Source organism: Mauremys reevesii, linkage group 4, assembly GCF_016161935.1.
Source record: "Mauremys reevesii isolate NIE-2019 linkage group 4, ASM1616193v1, whole genome shotgun sequence".
Lineage (NCBI taxonomy): Eukaryota > Metazoa > Chordata > Testudines > Geoemydidae > Mauremys > Mauremys reevesii.
Window position 1 is genome coordinate 123,457,098 of NC_052626.1, and position 17,855 is coordinate 123,474,952.

Sequence of the window (17,855 nt, forward strand, 5' to 3'; positions counted from 1 at the left end):
ACCAGGTTTAAGATGGATTCCACCATTCTTCCTGGGCTGGCTTACACGAACACAGGAAGGCTGGGAAAGTTTGGGGTGGGAAAATTTTTCAAAATCTTACCGATTCTCACAGGACAGGAACACAGTTTCCCACCAGCCCTACAGGCACATTTCCAAAAAGGTCCATTCAAAGGGAGTGCCTCTTGATCCACCAGCGGCACTGGGGGTTTGGACAGAGCTAATCTTGTTAGAGAAACTGGACATATTATAAAATTAGGGAAAGGAGGAAACACATTTAATGTCCTGTATTGGGTTGTTGAGGAAAGCAGCTAGATCTCATTAAATCTTAAGCCAGGTCTAAACTACAGAGTTATATCGACACAAGGGCAGCTTACATTAACCTAAATATGGAAGTGTCTACACTTACATTTCTCTCACGCCCAGTGGCACTGCCCAACTACACTGACTTAACTCCTCCACCTCCACAAGCGGTGTAGCATCAAGGTCAATGCAGTGTCAGGGTGTAGACACTGCATTGCTCATATCAGCTGTTACTGGCTTTCAGAAGCCCTCCCACAATGCCCCTTCCTGATAGTACAATCAATGCAAGTGTTCCTGGTGAGGCCATGCACGGCCAGCACAAAGGAAAATGTAGACACGCACAAGCGATGTAATTACTGGAGTGGCTATATGCCAACATAAGTTAGGTTGACTTAATTCTGTAGTGTAGACATGGCCTTACTTGGCAAATGGATCCAAATTGGCTTGGATATAAACATTCTTGTGGCTTGAGAACTGGCTGAAAGGCCATGAACAAGAGTAAGTAATGCTGCATAGGGCTGGAAGAGGTGTTTGGTAGGGCTCACAGGGCTTGTCTACAGTACCCACCTGATTGGCGGGCAGCGATCGATCCAGCGGGGGTTGATTTATCGCATCTATAGACACGATACGTCAACCACTGGATGCTCTCCCATTGACTCCACTACTCCACCAGAACAAGAAGCGCAAGCAGAGTCAATGGGAGAGCGTCAGCTGTCAACTTACCGCAGTGAAGACAATGCGGTAGTGTAGACAAGCCCACAGGGAGCAGCGATGTTAGAAATGGGCCTTTTTAACACACTGGGCTTGTCTACACTATTGCGGGGGGTCGATCTAAGATAAGCAACTTCAGCTACATGAATAACGTAGCTGAAGTTGACGTACTTAGATCTACTTACCGTGGTGTCTTCACTGCAGTAAGTCAACAGCTGATGCTCCCCCGTCGACTCCACCTGTGCCTCTCGTTCTGGTGGCGTACTAGAGTTGACAGGAGAGCGCTCAGCAGTCAGTTATTGCGTCTATGCTAGATGCGATAAATTGACCAACACCACCACCCCCGGCTGCTGGATTGATCACTGCCTGCCGATCCGGCGGGTAGTGTAGACAAACCCACTGTTTAATGAGCAGGGCAGAGGGGAGTTAAGGGCACATGAATGAAATTTGCAGGTGATACTAAACTGGAAAGAGTGGCAAACACCAGTTAGGGCCGGGAAATAACTGGCTTGACTCTCTTCACATTTACACCTGTAACTCCATTGGCTTGACTCCTGATTCTCACCTGTGGAAGTGAGAACAGACTCAGGCTATGTCTACACTTACCTGCAACAGCAGCATCACTGCAGCGCTTCAGTGTAGCCACTGACTCCGGAGAGAGGAGGGGTTCTCTCATCTCTGTACTGGATCTACCTCCCCCAAGAGGCAGTGGCTAAGTCAACGGAAGAATTCTTCGGTCTGCTTAGCACTGGCTACACCAGTGGTTAGGTTGGCTTACCTAAATCGCTGAGGGGGCTGGATTTTTCACACCTCTGAGCGATGTAGCTGGTTTGACTTTTTAGTATAGACCTGGCCTCAGGCCTTGCATTCCAGAACCTTAGTAGCCCTGTTGTGGCTTCTACCCACACCTGAGAAGCCCTGGTCTATGTGTGAGAGCATATTCAGCGAGAGCCAGGCACATCAGGGCACCAAAACTATTTGTGAACTTAGATCAAATGTGGTGAGTTATTTTTGACTGGGGCGGGGGGGCGGAAACCACCGACAAAAATATTTTTGGAAATGTCAAAACGTTTTTGTTTCAGAAAGGAGACGTTTTGACTTTGTTTCCAAATTCAGCTAATAAAAAAAACCCCAAAAAATGAAAAACACTTGAAAAAATGACACAATGAAATAAACTAAAAAACAAGATTAAATTAGCCAAGGTCAAATTAAAAGTTTTGTTTGACTTGAAACAAAATGTTTGGGGCTTTCCATTTTTGGTGAGAAATAGCAAAAACAATTAAGTTTTGGGTCAAACCAAACCAAACTCTTCGACCTTTTTTTTGGTTTGGGGGCCTAACTGCTCAGCCGCAGGTTGAGCCCAGCCTCGGTACTGACATGAAGGGGTAGGTGCATTAGAAACATGCCAGCCAGCCAGCTCCAAGAACTAGAGAGCGAGCACTTGTCATCAAGTGTTTTATAGGCATCACAACCAAGGAGAGTTCTGAGAAGGGTTTTCAAGGAGGAGAATGTGGTGGTTTGTGGGTGTTTATCCGGAGCGCCTCCCAAGCGTGAGTGGCAGCCTGGGGGAAAACACAAAGGTTCTTGTTTGAAAACGTGATGGAGGCTGGCAGGAGTCGATTATCTGGCTGCTGAATGAGAGACGATAGGTGGGTGGCGATAGGTTGTGCTTCCCATGCAGATCAGTGCCAACGGGAAGAATCTCTGGGTGGCAAATGTCACTTGGCTTCCGTGAATGAGCCAGCCCTGCAGGATGCTGTTGCCACCCTTCCGCCTGCTCTTCCCCACGCCTCTCAGCTGTGGCCACTGTGGCAGACCCCTCCCCTCCTCCTGACTCTCTGATCTGCAATGCTGGGAGCTCTGGTGTCTCCAGAGGAGAGAGCAGAGTCGAGCTTGTCCCTCAGCGAGATGGGCCTGACCCTCAGCCCTGCACACCCCAAACAGATATGGGGGTGTCTGAGGTCTGGAGCGGAAGTGGAGATAGGGTGACCAGATGTCCCGATTTTATAGGGAGAATCCTGATTTTTTGGGGCTTTTTCTTATATAGGCTCCTATTACCCCCCCCACCCCCGTCCTGATTATTATTATTATTATTTTTTACACTTGCTATCTGGTCACCCTAAGTGGAGATAGTCCACCCCAAGAAGGTGAGCTAGGGCTGACACCTCTTCCTAGAACAGCAGCTTCCCATTCCCATCCGTGCCCCCGGTGGGTGAATTCCCCAGCTCGGGTCTCATGGGCTGCTTGGAAATATGGTTCCAGTTTCCTGTGGAGAAGGGGTGAACTGTAATACTGAGGGCAGAGGAGGCCGCTGGTCCTAAATTAGCCGCCATTGTCAGCATCGCTGTGAGTCATCTCCCCTCTAAATGAAAGCAAAGGAGAGAGGCTCCGTCGGCTTGAACGTCATGGTATTTTGGCTTCCAATGATGCATTTAATAGATGGAATCTGCCCACCAGGCGGGTGACTTTCAAGAGAGCCTGGAAGGGAAGGGGGAGGAGGCTGCTGATTGACAATAAGCATGGGAATGCAGCACCGTGGGCACAGGGAGATCATTGTGTCTCAGGCATGCCACGTTAAATGGCCAAAGAAGCTAATGCCGGGGAACAGGACACCAGTGCTGACAGCCAGCTCCCCCCGGTTTATATCCCCCCAAGCTCTCTTCCCACCACGGGGTGAATAGGACACTGCCTGCTGGGGTGGGTGGCTTCTTCCCCAGGAACCTCCCAGACTCTGCTCATGCTTCCTTGCTGCTGAGTGCAACATGTGCAAGCCCCTACCTGGCCCTGTCACGGGAGCAGAGTTCAGTGATAGTGTTTGACTGCGGATCAAGTGGTCCTGGGTTGAGATCCAAGTGCCCCCTTATAAGTTTAGTCGTGGGGGGGGGGGGAAGGGACTGCAGTGCTCTGCTCTGGGTCACCCTGCTAGGGCACACAGCAAGATGGGGCACGGTCTGGGCTCTTGTATCGGGTACATTCCAATCTACCTGGGAACTGGCTGCTGTTTGAATGGCCCCCGTCCCCGGTGCATCACCAAGATTCCTGTTGCAGGAACCAGCATTGCCGCTTTGGTTTTGTGCTGTGGCTGTTTAAAGCACCCCGGGGACTACTGCTCGGGAAGCTGCGTGCCCCCCCCCCCCCATAGTCTCATCTCCCAGGCATCCTCTTCCCCATGCATAGGTGGCAGGTTATATACATTTGCGGTGCCCGGGCTCCAGGAATATTCAGGGCTGGGTGCCCTGCTCCAGCAATATTTGGAGCTGGGTCTCTCCCCCGGCCCTGCCTGGATTGGGCCCCGGCCGCCACGGGTCTCCCCCACCACCGCGCCGCTTTCCCTGCCCGACAGAAAGCAGCGCAGCGCCTCTCCCCTGCCTGCTTCTGCTGCCGGAGTAGAACGGCTCCTGGCAGAACTGCTGTCTGCTGCCCCAGGGTCCTAGTGCCTGCACTCCACTAATGGCAAGGCAGGCTGCCCTTACCCCGCCCTAGCCCTGAGCCTCTCCAATGCCCCAAACCCTCAGCCCCAGCCAGAGCCCTCATCCCCCCGCACCCTTATCCTCAGCCCCAGCCCTGAGCCCCCCCCTGCAGCATGAACCCCTCATCCTCAGCCCCACAGCCCTCACCCCACCCCTAGCCCTGAGCCCCCTCCTGCATCATGAATCCCTCATGCCCCAGCCAGAACCCTCCTATCCTCAAACTCCCTCCCAGAGGGTGCACCCCCCCTTCCCACACACCCCTTCCCACCTCCAAACTCCCTCCCAGGGCCTTCACCCCTTCCTATGCCCCCACCCCCAGCCCAGATCCTGCACCCAAACTCCGTCCCAAAGCCTGCACCCTTCACCCCCTCCAGCACACCCACCCCCTGCCCCAGCCCAGAGCCTGCACCCAGCACCCAAACTCCATCCCAAAGCCTGCACCCTAATCCTCAGCCCAGGACCTGCACCCCAGACCTCCCCCCCCCCAGCCTCCTCCCAGAGCCTTAGGCAGGTGGGGGCGGAGTTTGGGGGGGCAGAGTTGGGGGGTGGGTTCTGGGCACCACCAACATTTCTACAAACTTGCCACCCATGTCCCCATGTGGAAATCGGCCGTCAAAGGGAGCAGTTTCACTGAATCGCACTCCCCTGGTGACAAATAGCCCAGCTTGCCAGGCAGCTTACATACCACAAAGAGGCAGGTTCCAGCCTGCTCCCACACATTAAAGAGACGACCCTGTGCTATTTACGCTGTTGGAGGCCTAATTTTGGGAGCAATTTTCCCTGGATTCCAGCGGTGGGGTGGGGGGTTGAGTTGGGACTGAGTGAGTGCTGGCACTGACACAACTGCGCAGGGCCAGTGGTGAGTGGGCATGCCTGGTACTGATCCCAGAAGCTTCTTACAGCTGACAGTCTCTGGCCTTTTTCAAAACACTCGCTGAAATAAACTCTGCAGCTTCTGAAATGAATCCATCAGTTAGGACCCAGTTCACACCCATGCCTTTAAAAAAGGAACTGGATTTCTTGCCAGTTCTTAATTCCTACATTCCCCCTATCCTACGTATGCCCAATCTCAGGCATTGGTGGCTGAGTCTTACGCCTGACAAGGGCTTTCACGGGTCCTCCTGATGCCCTCCACCTCTAGCCATTGGGTGGCACCACTGCCATGGATGTGCTGTCATCTCTCATGAGTCTCATGGAATTTTGTGTTAAAGCCCCAGCTCCTGGAGTCATGTGAATGGGGATCACAGGTTTCCTTAAAAATAAAAGTACGTTTCTAGACCTTGTGGTTGCAGAACAGAGCTTGAAAATGTGACTGCATGGCCTGGCTTTAAAATCAGGAGATTTTAAAAACTAATCTCATGATTTTTGGGAGACCCAGCTCAGGATAGTTGAATGCACAGAGTTGGTGATGCTGCTCCAGTGCGTTGGCATCAGGCACCAGAAAGTGATACCCAGGAGGCAGATGCCCTGTCTCCTCTTCAAGGTGGGAATGCCTTGTGGCCAAGGCATTGGGTTTAGGCTCAGGAGATCTGGCTTCGGTTCCTGGCTCTGCGACAGAGCCCCCATGTGATCGTGGGAAGGTCACATGTCCTCTCTGTGCCCGAGTCACCATCTGTAAAAGTGACTGTAACAATTAGAACTGCTCAGAGAATGGAGTGGGGAGGGTTCTATGTAAATGTTAGACTTTTCATCAAAAAAACAAAAGGCCAAAATCCATGTGAATGGAGGCATAGAGTTCAAGGCCGGAAGGGACCCCCAGATTTGACATCCTGTATAGTACAGGCCACCAGCCCCACCCTGCCACCCCCACACCAAGCCCCACAACTAGAATTAGCCCAATGTTTTACAGCCTTCAGAAGACTAAACTATTGTGTGCTACAGGCAAAGAACAGGAGGGCCTGAGGTGCCAGCAATGCCCCAGGCCTTGGCAATGGCAGGGCATTGATTAAGTGAAATATACTCAGATGGCCCCTTTTGAATCTTACTGAGATTGTGGCCTAAGTGACATCTTGTGGCAGTTAATTCCACAGACCAATCCACATCATGTGAAAAAGGGTTTCTTTTATTGGTTTTTAATTTGCCACCTTTTTGATTTAATGTCATGTCCCCTTGTTCCCATGTTGTGAGATGACAGAAGCTCTTGACCTCCCTTCTGCAGAGCATTTAGTGCTTTGTATTCCTTTACCGTGCCCCCTTTTTCATTCGCTTCCCTGTAAAGTAACCATCTCAATCGTTAGTCCCTCCTCATGTGAGATTTTTCCCTGCCCTGATCATTCTTGTCATCTGTCTCTGAACCCCCTCTTCCTCTAAGAACATAAGAATGGTCATCCTGGTCAAACCAATGGTCCATCTAGCCCAGTATCCCGTCTTCCGGTACTTCAGAGGAAATTAACAGAACAGGGTAATTATTGAGAGATCCATCCCCTGCCATCCAGTCCCAGCTTCTGGCAGTCAGAGGTTTAGGGACACCAAGATCATGGGGTTGCATGCCCTGACTATCTTGGCTAATAGCCATTGATGGATCTACCCTCCATGAATGGATCTAACTTTTTTTTTAACCCAGTTATACTTTTGGCCTTTCATAACATCCCCTGGCAATGAGTTCCACAGGTTGGCGGTGTATTGTGTGAAGTACTTCCTTATGATTGTTTCAAGCCTGTTGCCTATTAATTTCATTGAGTGACCCCTGATTTTTGTGTTACGTGCGGGGGTAAATAACACTTTTTCTCCAGACCAGTCAGGATTTTATAAACCTCTATCATATCTCCCCTTCTCTTTTCCAAACTGCAAAGTCCCAGTCTTTTTAATCTTTCCTCATATAGAAGCTGTTCCATGCCCCTAATCATTTTTGTTGCCCTTCTCTGCACCTTTTCTAATTCTAATATCTTTTTTTGTGATGGGGCGACCAGAACTGCAGACAGTATTCCAGTGTGGGTGCACCATGGATTTATGTGGTGGCATTGTGATATTTTCTGTATTGGTCTCTATCCTGTTGCTTATTCACCCGAAGTCTCCTGTAGCAATAGGTGTGACCCAGGGCACCCAAACCCTCCTGAGCTCTGGAGGAGTTTGGAGCTGGCTATGAACTCATGACTCTGCTCAACATTTTGATAGTGATGGTGATAAATTGGAAGGAATTCAGAGGCGTGACCCCAATGAGCAGGGATTTGGAGAGACTGACCTATGGGGAAAGCGTTAAATCCGTGAAGTTTGGCGAAGCGGTGGGGACACGCTAACAGGCTGCACCTGGCCAAAAGGTGCCATCCAGGGCAGAGAGGGTGGCAAAAGAGGACATAGGAACGGGGGTGGGGGGTGAATAATTCCATTCATAATGAGTTTCTCTGTGTCCTAGCGAAGGGGGATTGTTCCCACACTGCTCTGCCATCACTACCAGCTTTTAGGCCAGCAAAGCAGTCACTGTTAGTGGCTATCTTTATGGAGGGAAAAAAAGTCAAGGCCTCTTACAAAGGCAGTCATAAATCTAATTTCCTCTCTCCTGCCTTAGTGACTGTAGCACAGAGTCCTCTCCCAGTAGGGCATGGAATGGGCCTCAGCCACATGGGTCATCACTGGGGACTGAGTTTGGGTCCTCCCCTGCCAGAAGCATGAGCCTCCCTCACCATTAGCAGGCAGCAGTAGTAGAAGGCCATTATCCCTTCATGTGGGTTAGCCACTAGATGCGGAACACTAATGAATGGCGTACTGAGTGCGAGTGTTACGTTCAGCATTCAGTCGTATCCACAGTCTTCTCCTGAGCTGTAGCAAGAGGCATGAGGTGCAAGTTATTAAGTGTCCTCTGACAAAGCACTGGCGTTTCAGAGATGTTGATGTGACACTGGCTTCTCTTTTCTGCAGGCGCCTCTCTGGAAACCAGCTGTCCCAGATCCCAGGAGAAGCCTTTTCTGGCCTCTACAGCCTGAAGATCCTGTAAGTACCGCGTTTCCCAAGGCACTGCTGTTGGACTCCTGCAGGGCCATTGTCCCAGGGGGTCACACATGACATGGGACTTTGATCCATTCAGAGGCAGCTGCCAAGCCACAGGGCATCCAATTACCAGTTTCCAAATCCACATGGGTTAAAGTGCCAAGCCAAATGATGCTGTGGCAGCTCCAGGGCATGCTGGGGGCTCTGTCCTGCTGCTGGTCACCACTACCGTCCGTGCCGTTTTCTGTGTGTTCTGCAGGATTGTACAAGAACAGAGAGATTCCCCGCCCTGGGGTGAGTCCAGGCAGAAGGAACTTTTCTGGGCTTTCTTTTTCAACCTCTAGCTGTGGGGACCTTCTGGTTTAGCTGGTTGTTTGCTCTGACACAGCTTGCACTGTTCAGAGAGGAAGGGTTACTTGGTGGTTAGAGCAGCAACCTGGGATGGGGGAGAACCTGGCTCAAGTCCTGATCTGTTGCGTGACCTTGTATTGAGTAGATTGCCATGCTGCAGCTCAGCTCCATGACATGTGTGCCCCTGGGTCATGATACTGCCCGGGAACCAGCGACCTGCCCAGTCCTGAGGTCCTTACACAAGGGAGTTTTGCCTGAGTACCCACTGCATCAGACACTTGTGTGATTTATCTGTACTTTGTAACTTCTCCTCCTTCACAGGTTCTGTAACCTTTCCTCAGCCCCACATCACGCCCTACTCCCTCTTACCTGGCCTTGTCTTCCTGAGAATGGGGACTAGCAATCCCTAGGCAGCATCTTTCTGGGACCAGACAGCCTTCTTCCTCCATCCCCGGTGCAACATCAAGACCCAGAAAACCCCTGCTGGGTCTCCTTGCAGCCAATCACCCAAGCCCTTCCAACAGGGAAGGCAGTGTGGGGCTAGGGATGGCCCAGTGGGCAGAGACATATGATGGGCAGATGTTACCAAATTCACAGGGTGGAATGCATCACTGCAGAGATGGGGGTCCTCCCAGATCGGAATGTGCCTGACTTTTTGCTGTTCCGAAAAGGTCCATCACCCTCTCTGCTCAGCTATCCAGCTGCCCGTCCCTCTCTTCTCTTGACAAACACTTCTGAACATCTCTCCTGCAATAAACATTTCACCCCGGAGGCGATGTTTTGAACTCGCCCGCACTGTGAAATCGGTGCAGCCAGCACGGTTTATACGAAAGCGAGCAGGTACAAACCTGCTCCCAGGATTAGAGAGTGCAGCCCTGTTTACTAGGTCTTCTGAAGATGTAAAGTATGAATCCTGCCCTAAATCTCTGGGCTTAGCAATCAGATGTTTCTTTATCCATAGCCTGCATTAGGCAAGGTATCAAAGGAACGGAGGAAAAACCGCAGCTCACCCACCCAATTTCAACAAGGGGAACTTTCTACTCCGGGAACTCGTGGTTTTGAAAGCCTCTTTTGATCAGTTTATATTTGACTGAGTCCCAGCCAACTGTGGATGCAGAATGTAGGAACATCCTAGGAAGGATGTGTTTATTCCCTGAGTTTGCACAGCGCCCCCTGCAGGCTAACGGGGAGCCAACTCTGCCTCTCCAGACACCAGAGCAGACTGGGCAACACCCGTGTCCTGTGACAATTCCTGGGAGATGCCAGGCTCGGGCCTTGCCAGGTGCAGTGAGACCCTTTGGGCAGAGAGGCGAGGAAAGGAAATGCACATGGGGACTGGATCCTCCAAACGCAGACGGCAGTCTTGGAGTAAGCATTGCTGTATTCCTCTGCCGTCGAGGCAGGGAGCGAAGGCTAAGCCCAGCTCTTCAGGCCGACACTGGCCGTTTCCTCTGCTAGGATCCCTCCCCTACTTATGGAACAAGACTTCAGGGCCAGCTCTCAGCACAGGCCCAGCATGCAGCCGTGCGGGGCCCTGTTGTGCAGCACCCAGGCCAAGGACGGAGGGGGACTGTGCGAGGAGGCAAATCCAGGCTTGGCCTAACCCAGGAGGCCCCACGCATCTTAAAGCCCTGGGGCCATGCAGTCTCCCCTGCAGCCCAGAAGGGGGCGCTGACAACCTAAAGGTGCATCCTGCAGACCAAGACTTTCCATACTTGGGCTCCATTTGCCTGGGCATGGTGGCTGCAGTTTGCTCCCCTCAATCCAGCACTGACAAGGTCACCTCCCAGGGGACAATATCTGATTAGCACCTCTGCCCTTCCGCAGAGAGCCCCTGTGGGAGAAGGCAAAGAGAGGATTAAAATCCCCACCCCTGCCACCTCCAGCTTAGGAAAGATGCCAGCTGGCTGCTGTCTGTGCAGCTGTGGAGAATGCCCAGCTGTAGGGCCCAGCTCCCTGTGGAACAAGACACCCCCTTAGGCCCCGTTTTGGTTGCCAGGCCTGCAGGTGTGCATGGAGGGAAGCTGCTCGATCTGGCTGGGAGGCAGAAGTTCCTTGCGGGGGGAGGGGAGAAGGCTAGCTGGCTCCAGGAGACCCACTCCCCACCCCCTCTGGGGTGAGTCCAGGATGAAGGAATCGTTCCAGGCACTTCATTTCAAACCCTGCTGGATATGGGGAGCTTTTGGCTCAGTTGGTTATTTGCTCCAACCCAGTGGTTAGAGCAGTCCCCTGGGATGTGAGAGACCCTGGTTCAAATCCCTGCTCTGCCAAGTGCCAGAGAATCTCGCTATGACCTTGAGTAAATCACTTGGACTCCCTGTGCCTCCATTCCCCATTTGTATCATGGAGATGAGTGTGGATGCCTACAAGGGTAAATATGGTAAAGATTGTGAGGCACTCAGCTACGATGGTAACAGGGTAATGATATAAGTCCTGTAGGTATATCCCTCAGCTTGGGGGTGGGTCCCATGGGTGGGGCTTGACCTGTCTTCCCACCTTCCAACTGCACTGAACACTGGGGCCTTTTCCATGCGTGGAATAAGGCTACTCTGGAAAGCAGGACTGGTGTGACTGTAGATAGATGTGGTATGACTCTAGTGCACAAACAAAGGTCATTACCGCCTGCCATGGTTACAATATAGTTTCCAAACAGTGCTATGGGCAGGGTCACACAGATCTTGCCCAGGCCCCTAAAACTGAGTCGTCCCCCCCCGCCTCAAAAAAAATTACTACTGAGTGGAGAGTGAGCCTGTCCCACATTCACCCTGCAGTGGTGTGTCCTGTCCCATGGGGCCGGGGGCATTGCAATCTGATAGATGGGGTCACAATGCCACTCTGGTTTGTGCCAGAGGGCAATGCCACTTACTCAAATTTGGCCCAGGTGCCCCTCTGTCATGACAGGGAGCGGCCAGGGCCAAAGCTGAGAAGCGCTAGGTCACCAGACCACTTGGTTTGGGGGCCCTCACAAATAGGGGGAAAGGGAAAGCTGCCCCACGTGACATTCTCTAACTAGGGGAAGGTGGCCTAGATGAAATTACTATAAGGTGGGTGGCACAACTTGTTGAAAGTCCATGCTCAAAAGTGTAGTTATCGATGGGTCACTGTCCAGCTGCGAGGATGTATCTAGCAAGGTCCTGCAGGGATTAGTCCTGGGTCCAATACTACTCAATGTTTTCATTAATGATTGGATAATGGAATGAAGAGTGGGCTTATGAAATCGGCAGATAAACCAAGATGAGAAGGGTTGCAAGAGCATTGGAGGACAGGATTAGAATTAGGAAGGAAAAATCAGAACTAGAAAATGCTCAAGAGCTGGCTAGGTGGTACTGCTGAAAAGGATCTGAACGTTATAGGGGTTCACAAAAGGCATATGAGTCAACAGTGTGATGCAGTTGCAAAATAAGGCTGATATCATTCTGGGGTGTATTAACAGGAGTATCATATGTAGGACATAGGAGGTAACTGTCCTGCTGTACTTGGCACTGGTGAGGACTCAGCTGGAGAATTGTCCAGTTCTGGATGCCACACTGGGGAAAAGGTGGACAAACTGGAGAGAGTCCAGAGGAGAGCAACCAAAATGCTAAAAGGTTTAGAAAACCTGACCTATCAGGAAAGGTTAAAAAAACTGGACCTGTTTAGCCTTGAGACAGACTGAAAGGGGACTGATAACAGTCTTCAAATGTGTTAAGGGCTGTTATAAAGAGGACAGCGATCAATTGTTCTCCATGTCTGGAAGGTAGGACAAGAAGTAATGGACTGAATCTGCCGTGAGGGAGATTTAGGTTAGAGATTAGGGAAAACTTTCTAAGTCTGAGGATAGTTAAGCTCTGAAATATGTTCCAAGGAAGGTTGTGGACCCCTGTCACTTTAAGAACAGGCTGCCCAACACCTGTCGGGGATAGTCCAGGTTTACTTGGTCCTGCTTCAGCGCAGGGGGCTGGATTAGATGACCTCCTAAGGTCCCTTTCAGCTTGACATTTCTATGGTTCTAAGAGTCGTAATTCCAAGACCAGAAGGGACTGCTGTGATCATCTACCCTGACCTCCTGTGTAACACAGGCCCTAAAACTTTCCCCAAATAATACCTGGAGCAGATCTCTTAGAAAAACATCCCATCGTGATTTAAAATTTGTCACTGATGGAGACTCTACTCTGGCCCTTGATAAATGGTTCCAGTGCTTAATTACTCTCACTGGTAAGAAATTATGTCTGTATTTTTCTAGCTTCAACCTCCCGCCATTGGATCATGCTCTGACTTCCTCTGCTAGATTGAAAGGCCTATGATTAAATAGTTGCTCCCCATGCAGGTGCTTACAAACTGTAATCAAGTCAACCCTTAACCTTCTCCTTGTTAATCTGAATAGGTTTTGCTCTTTAAGTCTATCATTCTAAGGCAGGTTTTCTAATCCTTTCATCATTCTCGGGGGCTCTTCTCTGACCCCTCTCCAATTTATCAACATCCTTCTTGAATTGTGGGCACCAGAACTGGACACAGCATTCCAGCAGAAGTCACACCAGTGCCAAATACAGAGATCAAATAACCTCTCTGTTCCTACTCGAGATTCCCCTGTTTCTGCAACCAAGGATTACATTAGACTTTCTGGCCACAATGTCACACTGGGAGCTCACATACAGTTGCTTGTCCACGACAACCCCGAAACCTTTCTCTGTCACTGCTTAGACACAGGCACCCATTCTGTAGGTATGACCTGCATTTCTTTTTCCTAGATATATACAATTACATATAGCCATATTAAAACATGTATTGTTTGCTTGTGCCCAGTTTATTAAGTGATCCAGATCATTCATCTGTCCTCTTCATTATTTACCATTGCCTCAATTTTTCTGTCATCTGCAAATTTTATTAGGAATGATTTAATGTTTTCTTCCAGGTCATTAACAAAAATGCTAAATAGTATAAGGCCAAGACCCAGTCCCTGCGGGACCCCATCAGAAACATGCCTACTCAATGATGATTCCCCATTTGCAGTTACATTTTGAGATCTATCAGTTATCAACATGGCACACAAATTAAAAGCTGTTTTTATATATTTCTAGTTTTTTAACCAAAAGGTCATGCAATACCAAGTCAAAGTATAGTATCAACACTATTATCTTTATCAACCAAACTTGTAATATAAAAAAAAATCAAATTTAGTTTGACAGGATCTATTTTCCATAAACCCATGCTGATTGGAACTAATTCTATAACCCTGCTTTAATTCCTTAGTAATCAAGTCCCATATCAGCTGCTCTATTAACTTGCCTGGAATTGATATCAGACTGACAGGTCTCTAATTACCCAAGGTTACCCTTTTAAAATATTGGCATGTTAGCTTTCTTCCAATCGTTTGGATCTTCCCCAGTGTTCCACGGCTTATTGAAAATCAACATTAATGCTCCAGCGAGTTCTCAGACCTCTCTTTTAAAACTCTTGGATGCAAGTTATCTGGACCTGCTGATTTAAATCTTGGTCCCCTAATACCAGGTCCTGCATCCTGGAGCACCCTGCCTTCCTCCTAGCATCCCCTGCTGCCAAGCTGTGCCCATTGATTGAGAGTGATATTAAAGATCTCACAGAAATCCCCCTCACTGCAAGACAGCGAATCCAAAACTGCTTTAGAATTCATCTGAACCATAGCATCTCCCTCTGGGGATGTGCACAGGGCTTGCTGGGATAACAAAGCAAAGAGAGAGAGAGTCTGTGCTTGCAGTGACTGACCCAAGCAGTCTCCATTGTTGGGATTAGTCATGTAAAGGGGTTTTCACTTTTCAGAAGCAATGCGTTCCCAGCCCTCATATCACTGGGCATATTCAGCATCCCCAAACCTTTGCTGCGAGGGCTGGATGGAGGATAGGTTCCTAGCCAGGTTTGCAGGGGTGCATTAGCCTGTTGTGTGCTCTTGATTTACTCCTCTCCTCCAAGAGCTGCTCTGATTTTTTTTTTCTGTAATGATATTGGCGGCTCCCTGGGAGTGAGGCCACTGGGTAGGGTTGCCAGGTGTCCGGTTTTTGACCGGAACGCCCAGTCGAAAAGGGATGCTGGCAGCTCTGTTCAGAACCACTGACCGGGCTGCTAAAAGTCCAGTCAGTGGTGCAGCAGGGCTAAGGCAGGCTCCCTGCCTGCCCTGGCTCCACATGGCTCCTGGAAGCAACAGCATGTCCCTGTGGCCCCTAGGTGCAGGAGCAGCTAGGGGGCCCCATGTGCTGTCCCTGTCCCAAGTGCCAGCTCCACAGCTCCCATGGCCTAGGTGCCACAGGGACATGCCATTGCTTCCGGAAGCAGCGCCAAGCCAGGGCAGGCAGGGAGCCTGCCTTAGCCCCGCTGTGCCGCAGACCGGGAGCTGCCTGAGGTAAGTGCCGCCCAGCAGGAGCCCGCACCTCAAACCTCCTTCCGCACCCCAACCCCCTGCCCCAGGTCGGAACCCCCTCCCGCACCCTAACTCCCTCCCAGAGCCTGCACTCCCCACCCCCTGCCCGGATAGAGGATCATGTTCTCACCAATGTAGAAACATTCCCATACTTGGGCAGCACCATCAGCCAGGATGGTGGAACAAGCCAGGACATCTGGAACAAAATCCGTAAAGGCAGGAACACCTTCAGGAGCTTAAATACAGTCTGGAAATCATCAAAATACAACACCAAAACCAAACTCAAGATTTATCAGAACTGCATACTTTCAACACTACTTTATAGTGCAGAATGCGGGGGAATGAGAAAGTATGCCCCAAAGCACTGTGCCACTGAATGAGAGCAGCAAGAGAGGCACGCCCCGCCCCATCCAAAGGGACGGAGGAATCATTTCACCGGGCTATTGGGCCATATTCAGTGCTTGTGGAGTCACCAGCTGTTGGTGTGAAAAGGCCTCCCTCTGATCGGGTAGCTTTCACACCGGTCCTGTCAGACAATGTCCTGGCCTTGGTTACACACGGCTTTGCCACCTCTCAGCTGGACCACACCAGTGCAACATCCCAGAGTGTGAAGCCATCACGGTTCAGAACTCCACCGTGCATCTCCTTGGCAACATGAGCACATCACATCTGTCCTCCACTGTCTACGTGGGCTTCCCATAGAACAGCAAGTCCATTTCAAGGGCTCAGTCCTTGTTGTCAAGACTTTCAGTGGCCCAGATCCAGGGTATCTAAAGGATTGTGTAAAGCTCTAGGCTCGCAACAGTGTGTAAGAGTTCAACAGAACTTTCTATCACAAGGGGAAAAACTCATCCCAGCAGGAGACAGAGCTTTCAAGAGGGCCAGACGCCGACTGTGGAACAGTCCCCCACAGGAACACAGGACCTTCTCAAACCTCACTGCCTTCTGCTCCAAGTGCCAGGCACACTTCTCCGTCTGGTCTCCTCTGATATAAACACATGTGTCTAGGAGGTGATACCCAGAAATTGAATTTATAGATATTGACAGGTGTGAGCTATCCAAAGGCACCAGCAATCAAGGGGCAACAGACATCCCAGGCATGAGCTTCCTTAGAAATACTTTAATGTGTGTAGTTGTTGGAAGTGAAATTTCATTCTGCTGAAGTTTGATGTATTGAAAACTATGTATTGACATTGTCGGCTGTCACTGTAGATGCTCGGTGTCTTTTCCTTGTCCTGCTTGCAAGGTAGGGGGCTCTGTAGGGAAGCATGAAACCTGGGCCTAGCAGCAGTCAGTTCTCCAGACAAGCAGCCTTGGGTAAGGGGGTTAGTTGTGCCTCACTGCCTTAGGGAGCAGCCTGCTTTGTCTCTCTCTGTTTTTGTGTTCTTGGATGTTAGTCTGAATTCTGAGAAATAAAGTAGTGTTATGTTGCAATCTTCCAGCGAGAGGATTTCTATCTCACTTCTCTGTGCGCCGGGAACATTAAAGATGTCTCTTTGCCAGCTCTCTTGAAGCTGTGCCAGCTTCCCTCCCCTCCACCTACTCCAAGCTCTCAGCCATCATGCTTCAGCCAGGTCCAAGAAGAGCTCAGCCTCCATTCACCCCAGTTTTTGTGATTGGTGGCGTTGCAAGATCCCCTGGGAACAGGTCAGAGCCCCTATCGTTTTCACACAGCCTGCTCCCTTGCAGCGGGGAGCAGCTCTCGGTCTGAGCTGTGTTCTGACAGGTGAACGACCCAGTGGGAAATGGGCTATGCATCCTCTTGCACCAGGATAGAGCAGGATCGACTCCACTGAAGTCCATGGGGCTGATTCTCCTCCTGCTGGTCCCATGTGGGGTCACTCGGCCTAGTGCAAAGTGGATGCAAAATCCTCCTGCAGGGCCAGGTTTGCCTAGACGCCCTGGCTGCTGTGTGTCACTTGGCTGCACTCCTGGCTGGCGAGAGGGGGGGGTTGTGGCGGCATTGCAGCGCCTGCTGGTGCATCAGGTGCCTGGCAGAGGGAGACTGATGTTAGCGGAGTTACTCCTGCTTTACACCAACATGAGAGGAGAATCCAGCCCCAGTGGAGAATCCTCAGCCATCAGACTCCTCTTCCACCCTGTCCCTAATGATTCACCGGCCTGATTCTCATTCACGCTGGTCTGGCAGTGTAAAGGGGCCTTCCTGCTTGAAGGAGCTGTGGTGTCAGCATAGGTGCTGGAACTAGGGATGCTGGGGGGGCTGCCGCATCCCCTGGCTTGAAGTGGGTCCCAGTATATGCACAGTTGACAGTTTGGTTCAATGGCTTTCAGCACCCCCAATATACAAATGGTTCCAGCACCCCTGGGTGTCAGTGAGAATCAGGCTCTTATTTATAGGGCAGAGTTGGAATTTATCTTTGCCCAGCATGATTCCTGCGGGAGCTGTCCTGGCCCATCAGGCTGCAGCGAGCATGCGTTTACAAGCCATGAGGGGGGAGCCTCTCTAGATGTGGCGGGGGGTGAGGAGCACGCAAGGGGCGGCTTGGGGAGAGCTGCTGAGTACAGAGAAGCACAAGGACGGAGGGTGGGAGTGTGGAGAGAGACGGTTAGGAGGCATCAAGCGGGTGTCAGGGAGGCAGTTCGGCACAGGAGGCTGCCGCAGAGGTGGGGGCAGCGTGGGAGGACATTCCTGTTATGAAATGAACAGCCCTCCCCAGCAGGCATGGTGAGAGGCATGAATCGATGCTGTCTCTTTAAATATCTCCCTC

General features: G+C 50.8%; 1 protein-coding gene across 2 annotated transcripts in view; it reads left to right on the forward strand.

Moving 5' to 3' along the window:
• LGR6 (leucine rich repeat containing G protein-coupled receptor 6) overlaps nucleotides 1–17,855 on the forward strand; it is a 216,770-nt gene that overhangs the window by 90,581 nt on the left and 108,334 nt on the right. For both annotated transcript variants that reach the window (XM_039533142.1, XM_039533140.1), the window contains exon 3: nucleotides 8,337–8,408. In XM_039533142.1, coding sequence (XP_039389076.1) covers nucleotides 8,337–8,408 — 72 coding nt within the window. The remainder of the gene's footprint in view (nucleotides 1–8,336; nucleotides 8,409–17,855) is intronic.